Source organism: Lonchura striata, chromosome 7 (genome assembly GCF_050655825.1).
Source record: "Lonchura striata isolate lonStrDom1 chromosome 7, ASM5065582v1, whole genome shotgun sequence".
In the NCBI taxonomy this organism is placed as follows: Eukaryota; Metazoa; Chordata; class Aves; order Passeriformes; family Estrildidae; genus Lonchura; species Lonchura striata.
The window spans coordinates 20,670,933-20,688,678 of NC_140709.1; the positions used below are offsets into that span (position 1 = coordinate 20,670,933).

Consider the following 17,746-nt stretch of genomic DNA (forward strand, 5'->3'; position numbering starts at 1 on the left):
ATTAGTCTCCAGATCTTTTTCTAGGTATTTTTATACACGAGGAATTTTTACTGAGTGAGAACTCTGAAGGATTTTGAAGTGCTCTGGAGCGGACGGTACACTTCCACTTGCGGACGGCAGGTGGCAGCACGGGACTCCGAGTGTGTGACCCGGGCACGCGGAGCTCTGGGCATCAGCGTCCCGGCTCCGCAGCTGGACACAGCAATCACAGGCCAGTCACTGCGATTCCCTCTGTGCCCACCAAGTTTTGTAAAATACAGGACATTTAGTGTTGCCTGTCTATTAAAATTGAGGCATATTTTTGAGACTGAAGTCAGAACAACTTTTTCCCCCCTAGGCTCCTCAAATTCTGCTACCGATCATTAATAATAATTTGCCTTATGCCAGAGTAGACCAATAAACCTCTTCTAGCTGCACATCTTGAGTGTCCCTAATGCAGTCTCGTAATCTAACAAGAAAGAAAAACTGCAGGAATTTACCAGAACTATAAGGGATACATATATACTGCAGCTTCCAGGTGTAAAATGGCAAGAAAAGGTTCAAAAGATTCAGAATATGTATTTTCAGCAGGCATAAAAAACTTGAAACATTTAAAATGTCACCAGATAGGGTTTTAGCCTTTCCATTTGAAGAGAAAATGTTGAAGAAACAGATTTCTAAAACTGGATCCTGCAATTCTATTTGAGCTGGCCAGAACTTGTTTTGATATGACTTTATGTTGAGATTGGTGACAGATGTATCAAGACTCTTTGGACAATTCAGTTTCCTTTTATTTCCTCAACATACAAACAGCAACTCAAAAGCAACTCAAAATAAAATAACACGAGCAAATAACTCTTATTCCTTAAAAAGCTACAGAACCAGCAAATTGGACTTTGTAGATTAAAAATATGTCTAAATAAGCAGTGAAACCTATACAGTTAAAAATCCATCCTGGGATGTGCACATACCTTCAACTTCTCACTGTCGAGCTGCATCAGCTGCTGTCCATCTACATTCATAGCTGTGAACTCCGTAATATACTGCTCCATGTTCATTCCCATTAGCCAGTGGCATACTTGCTGGGTGGTCCATTCAGAAATAGGTCTACTGTGCCACTGATTTTGCTTTCCTGTTGTTGTAAATTCATCATCCAATGCCTAACCAATTGAGAAAAGTCACCATAAGCAATATTTTACTCAACTGTATGTTGAATTCCAGTTGTCAGTTTAGTTTGGTTAACAAAGTGCATGTTCACACATGCTCTACTCCAAAAGTAAAGTTCTTGAGATCGCTTTGCCTAATTTACTATAAACAAGACACTTCAACATTCATCACAAACTAAGTCAGAAACAGAGAACATAAATGGTAAATTGGACCTTTCCAAACAATGTACACACTGCCTCAGTTAAGCTAGCTGGGTCTTAATGTTAAATGCTACCTTACACAACATGAAGAATTATTAAGAACTTCAACTCCATTATTATTGTTAAGTGATGGAAATCCAGAATAAAAGCAATTCTAGTAGTCAGTAAATCTGGTGAGTGTTCTAGGTACAGGTTTATTACATTTTGTACATTTGTCAAGAGAAGACTGTTCTTTGAACTAATGCTATTATGTTGACATTTTATAAAGTCTGCCCAAATAGAAGATGACCATTTCAGAAACAGAGCAGCTTGTAGACTTCCACTGAAAATACACTTTGCCAGCTCACAGAGCTTTGAGGCACTCTGCTTCAATTTCATTTTGCTTCAGAGGGGAAAAGGTACTGCTGTTTGTCCTGAAGCACTATTACTTCATCACAGAAGAAAAACTACACAACAAAGCTCAGTATCTGTAGAGAAGAAATTCCAGTGTAGTATTTGAATCACTAACATCAGTTAACTGAAGTCTTATTAACTATCCACGATCATCTCTCACCAGCTCATGACTGAGTACAGGCTGCATTAGACTGCTCATCCAAGGTATTTGCAAACAGAAGAAAATATGCTCCCCTTTTCCAGCAAGTCATTCCCTTTTACAGGCATTTGTAAACAGAAAACAGAGGAAAAAAAAGAGTTTTCTAGTTACAGATTTGAGAGATGACCCTGTTAAGTCGCAGGTGAACAACTACAGCTGCCAGCCAAAGGGATCTCACAAAATCCAGCTTATCTGATTGAATATTTATGAGAGTTGATTGATATAACAAAATGATTGTGGTGATTACAAGTCAAAGACAGTGAGACATAGGCCTGTCATGTGATCTGATCATGCAACACAATGGATCTAAGCAAGCAATATGGGAGACATGTATGAGGGGACACACAAAATTTTCAAATTTCCAGTGTATTGAAGGACTACATGTAATTTGAAATGGTTTTGCTTTCCCTGGTCTGTGAAACAAGGGACAGTGACTATGTTCAGAGGCAATAAAAATAGAAATGAGTTTGTAGAGCCGGACAGCTTGTGCTGAGGTCTGAAAATCCACACTACAAGCATTTCAAAGGATTTTAATTTCCAAACAGCACTAGTCTGATCACAAAGACTCAATGGCTACTAGCAGCTAGAACGTAGCAGGACCACTGTTGGAGCACATCTGATTTGATTTCTGAGATAAACTGAAGTAAGGCAAGTGGGAACAATCAGAATATTTATTTCAAAAATGAACTCCTTATCCAAATCAAAATGCTTATGTAGATAGAACAAGTGCATCTGCCTTGCTGATGTGTGAAAGGAGAATAGCAATTTGCATAAAATAACAGCAAAGGGCTCTAGAAGAGGATTTGCTTGAAGTGCTGTATACAGCACCTCTATCAAGACAACTGGAGCACTGAGTCTTCTATCCAAGCCATCAAGCTTGAGATGCTTCATACAGAGAAGATTAGTTGGATAAATTACCAGGGGAATTTAAAAATGCATGTCCATTTAAAATAATTTTACATAACAGTACTCCCCAACCTGATAGTGCAATAATAAAAGTATATTGGCAACTTTGTCTCATACTAACAAGTGTTCATGAATAGTACATAAAAAAGGGAAAACACTTTGCATTTTAAGTTGGACTTGTATCTCAGGTGTGGTCTGTCAGCCATAAGAAATACTAAAATATATTGCTGCCAAATATGTATTTTTTAATATATCTACGTATTTTTATCATTTTAAGTTGGGGTATGTATCTGTATATCTCCTTTACATGAAAAAATGTGTAAAGTGTTTAATTCCAGTTGGAACTCACTCTAGATTTGCTGAATCTGTGCAAGCCATGGCAGAACTTCCCTTCTGTAATTTCAGAATGTAACTAACTGAAGATATATTCTTGTCAAAAAAAGAATGAGACTCAGATTTTTTCATTTTGTCAGAGAATTGCTGTCCCCTGACAGAATCTTGAGGGCCCTCTAAACCAGTTTGTCCAAGCAGCACAGATTAGATATTTTAACATACTGCACTATGGAGGAGTCTCCAGGCTTAGCTATGAATTACAGCTTCAGCATCATTAATTGCTAACAAACTCCTTCTACTTCATATTGGTAAAACAGAACCCTAAAACCAGAAGTTGTAGCAACACCTGGAACCTGTGTTAAAACACAGACATCATCTCCTCACAGATATTTAATACTATGAAATTTGAATTTTTCACTACTACACTAGGGAAAGCACCTGTGACTATTTTTCAGAGTACAGGAAAGTGAAAACTGTAGAAGGGTAAGATGCAGAACACGAATTTTTGAGTAAGGATTATTGATCATTAAATAATACCTCTGCATCATTTTTGTTCTCAAATGTCCATTCGAGGCAGAAGGAACATGCCAAGCTGTGTTTGTACACCTAAGTTAAGAGTCCTCAGAACAGTCAACACACACACAAGAAAGAGATCAGCTGCAAATTTAGAAAACAGAACTAAAACTACTTCTAGGTATGGAAGCATGAGAAAGTCATGTGCTCCTGCATAAAAATGCATGTGACTCAGAAATCCATAGAGATAAAAATACAAAGCCCAAGAAAACACCACTGCCATCATACCATTTAACATATTAAGAACATTAAAAGGATTACCCAGCTAGCTTGCTAACCATCTGTGAGTGAAGTGCCTCTACTGTAATTAGCTGGCTACTAACAACTGAACTCTCACCAGACAGGCATGTGCCCAAACTGCCTGTGAGCACCTGTCCAGCAGAGAGGCAGACTCCTCAGTGTCTACGAGCTAGGTCTCCAAGAGGTGTTTCTATCCAGTTTCCCAACAACTCCAGGATTTATAAGGCAGTGTGCAATAGCCCACTTCTCTGAGAGCTGGAGTTACACGGGCCAGGCTGGATCGATGGGCCAGACCAGGGGCATGAGGTTCAACATGACCAACTGCTGGGTCCTACAAACTGGCCACAACAGCCCCATGCAGTGCTACAGGCTGGGGGCAGAGTGCTGGAAAGTGGCCAGTGGGAAAGGGCTTGGGGGTGATGGTAGACAGCAGCTGAACAAGAACCAGTGTGTGCCCAGGTGGCCAGGAAAGCCAGGGGCATCCCGGCCTGTATCAGAAACAGTGTGACCAGCAGGACCAGGACAGTGATTGTCATGTACTCAGCACTGGTGAGGCCATACTTCAAGTGCTGTGTCCAGTTCTGGGCCCCTCCATTCAGAAAGGACACTGAGGTGCTGGAACAGGTCCAAAGAAGGGCAGTGAAGCTGGTGAAGGTTATGGAGCTCAAATCTCATGAGAGCAGCTGAGGGAGCTGGGGGTGTTTAGCCTGGAGATACTCAAGGGGACCTTATCACTCTCTACAACTCACTGGAAGGAGGGTGTAGCCATGTGGGGGGGGGCAGCCTCTTTTCCCAGGTAACCAGTGACAAGAGGACACAGTCTTCACCAAGCCAGGTAAGATTCAGGTTGAAAATCAGGAAGACTATCTTCACAGAAAGGCTGATAAAACATTGGAATGGACTGCCCAGGGAGGTGGTGGAGTCCCTGGAGATGTTTAAGGAAAGACTGAACATGGCATTCAGTGCCATGGTCTAGTTGACAAGATGGTGTTCAAGTTCAGTCATAGGCTGGTCTTGATAATCTCAGAGTTTTCCAAACCCATCGATTCTGTGATTTGAAATACTCTACATTTCTGTAAGATTGATTACTTTTCCCAGACCTAGACTACAAACTTTGGAAAACTCCTAAGAATAGAACTACTTATTTTTCTTCACATATACTGCTTTCCAGATGAGGAAACAGTTCAGAGTTTGTTCCTTGTTTTCCTCAGAGTAGACCCTTGATACGCAATGTAATTACTGAAAAGATACAAACAGCTTTCACTGGTCATGCAAAACCAGGACAATAAGCAACATATGAACTAGACAGAACACTGGAGCGCATCCATAACAAAAAGAGGCTTAAATCATCACTTTGCAAATGGACAATTAGTAACAAACTGATTTCATTTTAGCTTTAAAATCTGAAGTTTACTGAAAGTTTGTAATACTGATCAAAGAACAATATTCAAGAAGACATCTTCAATAAAGCCTTACAATTTATACTCCTTGAAAGTTTTAGAAATGCATATTCCATTAATGAAGCATTCCATTCAAAAAACTGCAGGGAGTATTTGGAAAGATAGATAATTAACTGGAGTTCCTCTGGTTTTCATTAGAGCCAAGACTATTATCTCCAAAAACACCTGCAAAACCTTAATCCACTACTACAACCTGTAAACTAGTTATATTATTTTTGACACCTCAGATGCTTATGTCAGTGAATTTATAAATTTGTTTGTAAGACTGCGCTGACTCTCTACATATTAGTAGGCTATTACAAGATTTTCACCAATGACTGACTTAAGACAGCTAATAAATTCCCATCACATTCATGAACCACCAGTCTGGCAAGCTCTCTAATTAATTTTACATAAGATAACGATGTTCTGTTTTTAATGAGTTTTCCTAAACTAAAGAATTTATTAAGATGTCTATCAGTAAAACACCAAATGAGACAATATCTCAGAATGCTACCAAAGAGTAGACTTTGGGCTTCAGCTGTAGCCAAAGGAGTTAGCTCTCCAGGGGAATGAACACACTTTCAGGTGTCTAATTTCTACCTATATATCAGAACCACCATGTTCTGACTGCTTTCATTTTTTCTTTTGTTTTATTGATATGAAATTTTTTTATAAAACAAAACTGCACAAGATGTGAAGGCAAGGTCAAAAATGTTGCAGTTTTCATTCACCCAGGAAGCTGCTTTAAATTAGTGGAACAGAACAGCGTTATATTTAAAACTAAAAACTTTGATTTGATCAGTCAGTTCATTCAGATTTTTTATGATGTAACTAGGATCAGAGCACACAGGCTGATGTGTCATCCACTAGTGCATGTCCTTAGTTCATTTAGATTCTTTACAGTGCTCTTCAACATTCAAATATGGAACAGACATCTAGTTTCACATTACACACATCTGTTTCTATTAAACATGCTGTAGTGTGAACAACAACATCAACAACACACATATACACACTTTGAAACTCACCTCATTTGAAGAGAAGGTTAAAGTGTGTGAACGACCTGACAGATTTGGTTCTGTCACTAACCCTGAAAGTTCACAACTTGGCTTGCTATGGTATGTATCATCTATGACAATTCTACTCTGCAAACAAGTGGAAATAATGTTTTATTAACTCACTTCTTGGAAAAGCAGGTCATTAGGTGACATTCTAGTAATTCTGATTTTTGGTTTAAAAAAATAGTATGACTCAGTTACCTTTAGAACACATATGAAATGTACTAACTATATCAAGCATCTGACTTGTTTTTGATAAACTTCTGAATTCAGAAACGCAGTAACAGATTTAAAGCAATATCCCCAATAAGAGCAACTGGTGCAGAGAATTGGTCATAACCAGAAACGGTGTTAGAATACACAAGTGCATCAGTCACTTTTTTAGCAGGCATACCACACTGTGGGAGAAGCAGTTTAAAATGCATTTATTTGACTTATTCATTAATTCATTAAACTGAAACCTCCACAAACACTATGAATGTGTTTCAGAAGGTAGCACTCTGTTGATTCCCTTGATTTCCAACTCATATTGTGACCTTGAAAATGTTTTTCGGTAGTGAGTGAAAAATAATTTTGCCAAAACCATGCCTCGAAATTTTGCCTTTCTAAAAGTTTATGTCTCAGCACTACTCTTTGCTGCCTACAAACAGTACATAATTATTTACCAGTAATTTCTCTAATGTTCTCTAAGTCTCTACTCTAATTGCACTTTGTAAGGATGCCATACCACATCCCTATGTGTGTAAATAACCTGAAATCTTAAATTAAGTTGATCTCAAGGATATTTTTCTCCAGTTAGTTATGCTTGTATAAGAAAACTACATTTTTGCAGTTACTTTCATTTAGCACTTCTGTATGTGTGTTCTGATTTCAATTTCACCTGAACTCTCAGTTTTCTGGAATATTCTATTTTTGTTTTTTTAAGTGCACTCCCTTATATTCTAAATTATTGATACACATTTTCAGCCTGAAAAACACCTCACCAAAGCTCAAGAAAAAAGTCATCACCACCACAGCACAACAAACATAAAACCTCAAACCACAACTTGACTTTTCCGGCTACCTCTGTGCAGCACTTTTCTTGAATGAGAAATGGTGTTCTATTTATCATGTAGATTATTTTATCAATTACATTAAATGTTAGGGTCTTCTTCAGTCTTTCAGATGTAAAAATTATTACCAGAAACAGCTGAATATTTTTTCCATCAACCTATTCTCAAATTACCTTCAACCCAAGGTGAAAATCTAAGAGCTTTTCTTTTAGCCACCCTCAGTTCACTCTTTCTACCCTTACAGAGAAAATCAGGAATAACTCAGACAAACAAAACGAGAAGATACAGTAATAAAAACACAGCCAAAAGTAATGCATCTGAGCACCAGTTGTAATGCTTCCTCCTCCCCCTCCTCCTAATCAGTTATAGAAATAATTTCCTTTTAAGCACTTAGAGCCAGTTGCAAAGATTTTTGATCTTGAATAGCATAGAATTTGGACAGAAGAGGTTTCACAGGTACTAGGATATAGTTTATACCACACTGTTCTTCCTTACACTGAAAATGAGACTGCATACATACTTACAGAAGCTAAGTAATATTCTGGAAAAACAATGAGTATAAACACCCTGTATGTGTGTCTATTGTATCAGAAAATGGGACAGATTTACATCAAGGGACTAATTTAAGAACTGTCTGAAAGCACATAGGATTTTAGTTCCTGTGTTTCTTGTTTTCACAAGGATCAAGAAGTTGACTAACTACTTTGTTAAACAGTAGGTTTAAAACTAACTTCAGAACAATTTTAAGAAAATAAAAACATTTCAATTGTAGTAACTTTCAGAGGCAAATTTTGCAAAACCAGAAACCAGGGAAAAACGAACCTAATTCTATTCCTTATATCATCAGTGCTAAAACACAACTACAAAAATTATACATGATGCATAGGACTCAGTTCCACAGAGATTTTTACATGACAAAGTTCCTATTTTAGGCTTTCTACTTTTACCTCCTGTTTAAGGAATGCTGTCACATGATCAATGGGATACTACAAACATAAAAAGAATACATTCTATTGCTATATTTATGATATATTGCTTTATTTATAAACTTTGAGTTGATATCAACAAAAAGGAGAATTCTTCCCTTGAATTCTGGGAAGATGACTTTGTCCTTTGCTTTTATATTGTTTTAGTAACAAGACTCACTTCTGAGTGGTCAAGCATATTTCTTTGTCAGTTTTAATGTATTTTCACAGCAAAAAAAGCCAAAGCCTTGTTACTGTACAAATGTAATTATCAACCCTAAATTAAGATCTATAACAATTAATCATTCATTTGAAGCAGCAACCACTTCAGGTTACCATGTTTACAAAAGACTGCAAACATTGCAAAGTGAAAACAGTCTGACTTTGGAGAGGAAAAGTATGATTTTATGATTAATGAATATCTAAGAATCTGTTCTTCAATGGGATCAACTTTCTACCATTTCACAAAGCAGGAAAATAGCTGGAGACTTGCATAATCTTCCAGCTGCTGGTTTGCAACTGGAACTACGAAAGAGAGCACAAAACAACAATTACATACTGGAGCATGAGAAAGAAACAAAAAACCCCAAACCAGTAGGCAAGAAACCAGCTGGAAGGTTGAAGCAGTAATCATCTTGGGAAGTATAGTCCAGTAAGAAGAAAATATTATTACTTCAGAACAATGTGGAAAGGAAGAGAGCATTCCAATCTGGTAACATCTGTACCTTTTTGATTGCCAAAAGTAGGTGTATATGGTAGGTATATGAAAACTTCAAGAGCTGCTTAAGCACATTATGGGTGCTTAGAGTAGAAATGCAGCAGTGGGACTTTTACTATGCTTACAAAACTTATTTAAATCAGATAGGAGCAATGAAAAGGGGACCAATGGGTTCCTCTGAATCCATGATTTTGAAAGACAAACCCACTGGTTGCTTATCTATAGAGTAAACACCTCTTCATAGCTTTGCTACAGCCTATTAGAAGACCAGCTACAGCCTATCAAGAGACCAGCCTATTTAACCATGCATTCCTATTTAATCAAAAATTGTATCCAAGTATATGCATATATCTTCCAAATTCTTGGGTTATTTACAAAAATATCTTTTGGCCACTGCAGGCTCCAAGAAAAGCAACTAGCGCAGGAGCTGTAAATACACAAGACTGATGCACACTGGGCAGCATTTTGTGAGGTACTATTCTACTTCGGAGATTAAAAAATTCCTACTCTTATTAAGTTCCTGCATTATAATAAGGATTGTATGGTTCTAAAACCACTTTCCATACTTTTTAAAAACTATGTATGCAGACAATTTACTACTATCACAGGGACTGTAGGTTTACACTAGTGAAACAAAATATTTTAAAAAGGTACTATAACAGCGTTTTAGTGCAATTGCCATCTGGAAACATGGAAAGCAAACTTGCAATCCGCAATCTCTGCAAAATATCAGTGACTTCATGAATTACAACCTGGCAAGTTTCTCTTCCATATATACAACTCATTCCTTTCTAACGCACAGAAGAAAAGCAAAACATGAAGGTGTATTTTAGCCACCTAAAGTGAAGAAAAAGTGTGAAACACAAGAATAAATCCCCTTACTCAAATGATTGCAATTCCCAATTTGACAAAATCCAAAGGAAACGAAAATATAGTCAGTAAAATTGCTGGAAACAGTGTTAAATTGAAAAAGGTTTTACCAAATATTCAGACAACACACACATTACACCTTTTAGTTTCTAAAGCTGTTTCTTTCAAATAGTTTAAAATCTTAAGAGGGTAACTATGGTTATAGATTGAACTGTGTAGCCTCACTCTTAATATCTGATTAAAAGGCTCTAAATTATTAGATTATTAGCTACTCAGAAACCTGGAAGAAAGTGTTCTATAGATGTGCTTCCTGGCTTTTAAGACTACATTTGTTAATGAAAACTAGGATACTATCTTCCTGCACCTGTCTGGTACTCCAACCCCACATTCCAGTACAGTAAGAGCTGGCTGGCCAACTGTTTGGACAGCTGACCTCTATTTATGCACAATTCCTCCGTGAACTAGTCTGGAAAACAGATTAGACTTTTAACACTATGCTTTCCTGAAACTAGCATTACTTTTAGCATTACCAACTAGTGAAAAAGCATGCCCTATGATTCTTCCTTAAATGCTACTTCAGCTTGAATAGCCTCTACTGATGCTTCAGCTGAAGAAGGGAACAGGAGCACTCACACAATTCCTGCTTGTAAGAGCTGTAGTATCTCAAACTTCTCCAGCAATGTTTGTAAGAGGTGATGTGGTCAAGGACTAAGTCATTAGGCTTCCACACACTAATCACTGATATTTTTACTTTATCAAGATGCAACACTTAAATATTCAAAGCATAAATTAGTAATCTTTACCTTGCTTCTGTTCTTGTCTTGACCATGCTCACAACCATCCTGCCCACTCTGAGTAACCTGCAGACTGCTACTTGAAACCTGAGGCTCTTTGTGGCTGTCTCCAAACCAAGAGAAAGGCATGCAAGTAGGAACAGGGGAATCTGAATCTGATGCAGATAGATTGTTGCCAGAGTCATCCAAAAGTTCTCGGGAGCCTCTGAGATAAGCAGATGAAATTCTGTTTAAAGAATGGCAAAAAACTGCATACCATTCCTCATATACACAACCACCGCGTAAAAACAAGAACTAATTCAAAACACACCACTTACTTTTACCAGTTTCACAGCACAACTGCTACTTGAAATGAAAACTGATACTTGTCTTTAAATGTTCATGCAAAATAATGAGTTATATAATGTCGCATATTTTTGCAGTATTTCACACAATAATTTCAAAAAATTGCTAACTTAATTTACTCAACATTCATCTTCCTAAGCAAAATACAGTTTTAATGTTGTCTCCTATACCCTCTTCTGGGAGATTAGAAGCTCATCTCTGTATCATTAAATCTTCACAGAATTTTGCAACTGAATGTAACAGGATCAAACATTAATGACAATTTTAAAGAAATCCTTAAGTTACAAATTTTAGGAATGCAGCATGTATGTATAAACTAACAAAAGAACTACCTGCTATCCAGAGAACCTCTTAGATTTTCTTTTTCTTGCTTCTTACCCTTGCCCCCAGATTTCCGCAATCCACTGAAGTGAAAAAACACAAATTGAATAAAGCACTTACATTTACATTTCTTTAAATCGGCAAGTTAGTTTTCACATTGACATCAACAGTTACATAAAGCCACATTTATACTGATACACAAAGCATAGTTTTGCAGATTATGCACGCAATTAAAGAAGTTCTGGCACTCATATTCTATTTAAGAAGCATGGCACTACCTTTTAAGAGCCACAGATAACCAAAATAAATACAGAAAATGTCTAAAGAAGCTTAGCATATAGTGGATACAACCAGGAGGAAAACCACAGTTTTATTGCTACATTAATGCTCCTAAGCAAAGCACAGCAACTTGAACAAAGTCTCTAACTACATTAGCAGTGTGTGAAATCAGCTGATTTTTATCTTATACACTATGTTGCATTTATTGCACTACCAGCCTAAGTCTTTAATGTTAGCTGGCTTCAACAAGCTTTACCCCATCTTCAAAGGTGTTATGAAGTAGCATTACTGGACTCCTCTACACTGTTTTATTTAGAGAACATAATATTCTCAAAAATAACACAGAACAACACTTATTTCCAAAGGAACACATGTAAAATCTTACCCAAAATCTGGAAATCTCCTTTTGGACTTCCCTGATGGAATTCCTTCATTTGTTTCTGCTGTCTTGTCTTCATTTTTCCTTTCTTCTGTTTTTCATAGAGAGGTGAAAAATAAAAATGTTGTTGTAAAAATACCTGCAATTTTCAGCTACTAATGATGATGCTTGTGAGTCAGATACTAAGACCTGGGTGACAGTGTTAGAACTCCCATTCTCACACGCAGATAATAACTGAAAATACTACAGCCATATCAGCCAGCCTAAGTTATTTTCTGTGGCATCCTCCCCTCATTCTGTCTGTACCTGGCCATTGAAAAATGGCAACATAACAGTTGCTGACAACTACTCAAAAATATTCCTTTTGATAAAGAGTACTTCTATACTGTCTACAAAAAGGTAAAAATTACCACAGTATTTTGCTCTAATGAATGACAAAGAAAAGTTAGTTTATGACAGGTTTAGAAAAAATAACTCTTTCTTTTGCAAGATGTCAACTTCAAAACATACAACCACCATATATAACCATATATATGTATGAGATATAGCATTTAGTATTTCTCTATTACTATCGAAGTATTAGAGATGCTCCTCTAATATTATTTTTGGCTCAGTAGCTAATCCAGGCCAGTGGTTGCAAACATGGGCTACGAGCTGCCAGCTCCACAAGGTGTGCCTAACCAACATGATGGTCAGCACCTGGAGAGCAGACAGCTCCTGACAAGCTGAATGGCTTACTGAAAATGGCATACAAACTGTGACTATTCTGAAGAAACAACTGGGACTTTGAAGCTCCTCCAAGACTCTTATTTTCAAAACTGGAATACAACCTCTTAGGATGCAATTTTTTGCCAAAATCCTGTTTAGTACACAAAACTGAGATCAACTACCCATCACTCCATCAGCAAATAACCATTATATATTTCAGGAAGGATTAACTCAAAGCTTACATACCCGACAGTCAGGATAGTCAAGAGCTTACCCCCTTTTTTTTGCATATCTAATCAGTAGTTTCCGATGAACATTAGAACTTTAGCTCATTAGTTAAGCACTCTTTCTAAATATATAACATCCAATAAATTATAACTACAGTTAAACTGTAGTTAAACTAGAAGAATTACTTTTAATACTGACATTTGTTTCCACCTCTGTTTCCAGACGTAGTATTATAAGGAAGGAGGTAATTTCTTAAACACAGCACAGTAGGTTAAAATACAGACTGATACATGAATGGATGAAATATACAGAAAAAAATTTACAATGCTTCTGTCATCACAAAAAAAAAACTATAGAAAAGAAAGCAAAATCACAGATATATTAGGTATGTGTCTTAATAAGTGGGGCTTTTTTTAGACTATTTTTGTTTGAGACTTTATAGAAACACAGAAAATAAGGACAGTATAAAACAAATCCTGTTTCAGGGTATTAAAACAATGGTTTTGCCTGAGCTGTAGGGCAAAGACAGCAAGTCATCTGTCTTTATACATTTGTACTAGCTGATTACAGAAAATACCAAACATTTAAAAGATTATATTAGATCCCTTTTTCAATTATTCATAAGAAAAATGCCAACTATTCCTTTCAAATAATGACTAGTAGTGACTAGGCTGATTACAATATCTTTAACCATCTTCTAGTGACAAATATCCTAAGAGGGCAGGATGAGTAATGCAGTAATTTCCACAATACTCAGAATCTGTATCTTGTTTAAACACTCGCATAATGTCTGGAAGCACAAAGCCAACAATGAATTTTTCTAGGAATCAGGAAATCCATCAGACTTACTCTTGAATACAATCACACTTATGAGGCTTGATGTTTTGCAATAATGTATTAGAACCTTTCCTGATTACATCAAAAAGATGTACAACTTCAACCCCAAAGAATTAAAATAATAATAAACCCTTCAGCCTTACCCTTGGCTTCTTTCCCTTTCCCTTTTGCTTCTCTTTGCTTAACATTCTTGAGATACCCTTGAGGAGAATTTGGAGTCATCCCTTCAGGAGGAGGTGAATGAGTGGTGGTTGTGCTATTTTCGTTGTTTGGTTTGTGTACTGGAGAAGAGTGTGTGGAAGCAGAAGGACTTGACTCTAGAGGACTTTCTGTGCTTTCTCTTTTCTCAGGCTTTTCACTCTTTCGATCTGTGTCATCCAGGCATGGGAGAGGTAATTTTTCACTTGTTTCTAAGGTCTTAGTTAGGTACATAGTGGAAGATTCTCTGTTGAGAACACTGTCTTCTGAATCCTCATCCTTAAATAAATTTAAAAGTTATTTTATGATAAACATGACATATACTCATTTATTATCTGTTCTTTTACCAGGGTGGAAGGATGTGCTAAGCAAATTTCCTTAGTTCAGGAAAATTTCTGAACTTACATACTTGTGGATACCATCTGAATCACATGAATCTGATTTAAAGGCTGTTAGCCACCTCTATACACATCTTTCTGCACATCCCAAGTAATATTTTCCTAGCCAAATCAGAAATATTCTGGTACACTTTAGCCATTCCAATTCAATGTGGCGAGTTTGCAGTCTCACTGAATTAGTTCAGTGTCCTCCTTCCATGACAGGCTCTCTCATATATTGACTATACCTCAATTCTTCACTTGTTTTCCAAGAGAACATTCTACTGGTACACTTCTTGTGAATTCAATTGATGACTTATGGAATAATGAAGCATTTCAGAACTCTTTAGTTTGAAGAAATTTGGTAACTAACTTGTTCCAGATGAAGCCATAACAAGATAAATCAGTATATTTCACAACATATCACTGCATCAAAATCTTTCAGCAAGCAGAAGTAGCACAGAACAAGCTCACATAGTTATTTGCTAACTTTAAATTAACTGTGCCACAAAAACACACTGGAGTTCAGATGTATGTTATGAACCCTAAAAGGTTTTTTATTTGATGCAGCATAAAACGACGTTGCTTTGGCACAGCCTGAATGAAGCATGGAGAACACTTACAATTGCAAATAAAGACAAAACCCAACATATGCTCAGTATCCAGAGTGCATGATTATCAATGTCAGTACCAGTGTCAGTACCTGTAGATTTGCAATCTGTTGTCCATACCCAAGAGATTCTTTCAGCTTTGATCGAGACGGTGGCTGGCGTTTTACTTTCAAAGCAAGCTGAGCTTTTGCTTTGTGGGCACTGGTGTCTAATCTGGGAGTATCCCCAACAAAAGCATCAAAATCTGCAACAAACACATTAAAAAAGTAAACAAAAAACCCAGCAAAAACTGGTACACAAGTTTACCAACCCACTGTCTAGAAAAATATTCAGAATATAAGTCAGAATTATTCTACCTGTTAACCATTACAGTATGAAAATACTTTTTATATTATACTGCACTATTTTATATATTGCATTAGCAATTTCTATTTAATTTGAAATATACTTCTACTCAACTCCTTCAATTAAAAAATAATAAAATCCAACAGAATATAATTGTCTTATGGATTGAGAACTGAATTCTGTTCTAAAATTGATGAAAATTTGTGCCCCAGATGTGCTTTCCTAACATCATTCTGTAGGATAGAAAGCCTTTACAAAATAAGAATTTACCAAGTATTTTAAAAATGTCATTCTCATTTGAACCTCCATCTGATATTTTGTAACATTCTGTACATAAAATTATGAGACAAAAAAATCATAGCAAGTTTACAGCAAATTACAGCTTGAAACATATGGGATTTCAACTGACATATCTCAGTGTTTTAGTCCCACTATTAATTTCATTAACAGAGAATCTGAAGAACAGTTAAAATAGTTGTGGGAAAGAGGAGATGGATGGAGAGACAACACTTAAGAAATAAATTACAACTATACTGAAAATGCTGGGGGAACCTAAACTCAAGTATCCACATGGACTCAGCTAAAACATTCACTTAGTCAGTATGGAACAGCAAACACTTCACTTCTCTTAACAACAAAAAAACTCACTATATATACAACTCCTCCTAACTTTCCTTAAGTGCAAATAAAAAATACTACAATCTACTTACCAGAAATCAGCACGTCTAGAGAATTTATTCTTTCTTCTATTGACCTGGTTTCTTTTTCATTGTCTTCTTTTATCTTTGACTCATTAGATTGGCCTGGACTTTGACAGTCACCATCCAATAAACTGGCACCTTCAAACACATAAGGCATTTTCTCATATGCTTTTAATTTATTTTCAAGCTCTGAAATCTGCAATAATTAAAATTCAGAAATGAGATACAAATCTCCAAAAATGCAGACGTTTATTTCAAAATATAATAATGCTTTACTTTTTCCTGATAAATTTTCAGTTGTTCTGCATATTTCTGGTCTCTCTCTTCAAGTAGCTTTGAATGATCTTCTTCTTTCTTCATAAATTCTATTTCTCTGGTGAAAGAAACATATACATGTCTATGAAGTAGTAATATACAGAAATATAGAAAAATATGTTAAACAGAAATATGCACAATTGCATTTACTAAAAAGCATTCCATTAGTGAATGGTGACAAAAATCAATCTGCAAGGTGTAACTGATCCATTAATCTTATAGTGTCATAAAATGACATATTTATTGGTATGATTCTACTGTCTTCAAAAGAAAATACAGATGACTTATTTACTCTGCGCAGAAAAGGATGCATGGCAATACTTTTTCTGCAAAGTTACAACTATCTCTCATTTTAAAAGTGGCAAGTTGCATATGCATAAGTCTGAAATACATGCACGACTCCAATCATTACATCTTACTTTCTTCCACAGAGATACATGCACACACAGAGTATGTTTTCCTTCCAAAAGCTATGGCAAAATTCTGTTGCAAAATAAACTGCATTTCAAGTTTCTACTTGGTTCATCCTACAGCAATTGCAATGGCTGGGTTTTTACAAAAAAGAAACAATGACTACAAGAAGGAAACAAAAATTAAAGCTGTTTTTGCCTGTGTCATATCAAATGATGTACAAAACCAGAAAATAAGCATAAAACATCTACAACAGATGCAGAAGCTTCAGGGACAATCAAACAAGGAATGGAAATTTGCTAAACAGCGAGGGAATGGGAAGTAGCATGTTAGCAGTCATCTTCACGTACTTGTGAACTTCCGTGCGGATAAGCTTGGGAGGAGAGGGGAAAGGAGACCTTTAAAAAGCTGATCAAACAGCACAAAAACGTACTGTGAGAAGTAACACTTCTGGATGTGGACTACAGAGCAAAAGATCATAATAAATTGCCTTTAAAAGTAAGTAGCAAGTAGAGAAATTTGGAACAAGAATATTATATGCTTACAGCAACTACCAAAAGCAATAGTTGTGCTCTGTATTATCAGGACACATCTACAAATATTTTGCAATTACCTCTTCTTTTGCTAAGAGGGAAGATCATAGAAACAATTAGACACTACCACAAAACAACAATGCTGGAGTCCCTCACATTTGTACCTAATAAATTTTATTATTTCTACGAAAAATCCCAAAACCTGTAACAGATTGAAGATACTGTTTTCATACTGCCATTTTAGTGGGCTAGCTACATATCCACAAACT

The 17,746-nt window shown here is 36.4% G+C and overlaps 1 protein-coding gene across 14 annotated transcripts in view; it reads right to left on the reverse strand.

Annotated features, from left to right (window-relative positions):
• LOC110482898 (neurabin-1) overlaps positions 1–17,746 on the reverse strand; it is a 37,085-nt gene that overhangs the window by 1,686 nt on the left and 17,653 nt on the right. For 5 of the 14 annotated variants that reach the window (XM_085584415.1, XM_085584416.1, XM_085584417.1 and 2 more), the window contains exons 10-18: positions 16,495–16,591; positions 16,228–16,414; positions 15,265–15,416; positions 14,130–14,463; positions 12,220–12,304; positions 11,567–11,638; positions 10,899–11,115; positions 6,461–6,577; positions 951–1,139 (exon numbers count right to left, since the gene is read on the reverse strand). In XM_085584415.1, coding sequence (XP_085440541.1) covers positions 951–1,139; positions 6,461–6,577; positions 10,899–11,115; positions 11,567–11,638; positions 12,220–12,304; positions 14,130–14,463; positions 15,265–15,416; positions 16,228–16,414; positions 16,495–16,591 — 1,450 coding nt within the window. The remainder of the gene's footprint in view (positions 1–950; positions 1,140–6,460; positions 6,578–10,898; positions 11,116–11,566; positions 11,639–12,219; positions 12,305–14,129; positions 14,464–15,264; positions 15,417–16,227; positions 16,415–16,494; positions 16,592–17,746) is intronic. The other 9 variants (XM_085584422.1, XM_085584421.1, XM_085584423.1 and 6 more) reach the window with 3 other exon arrangements.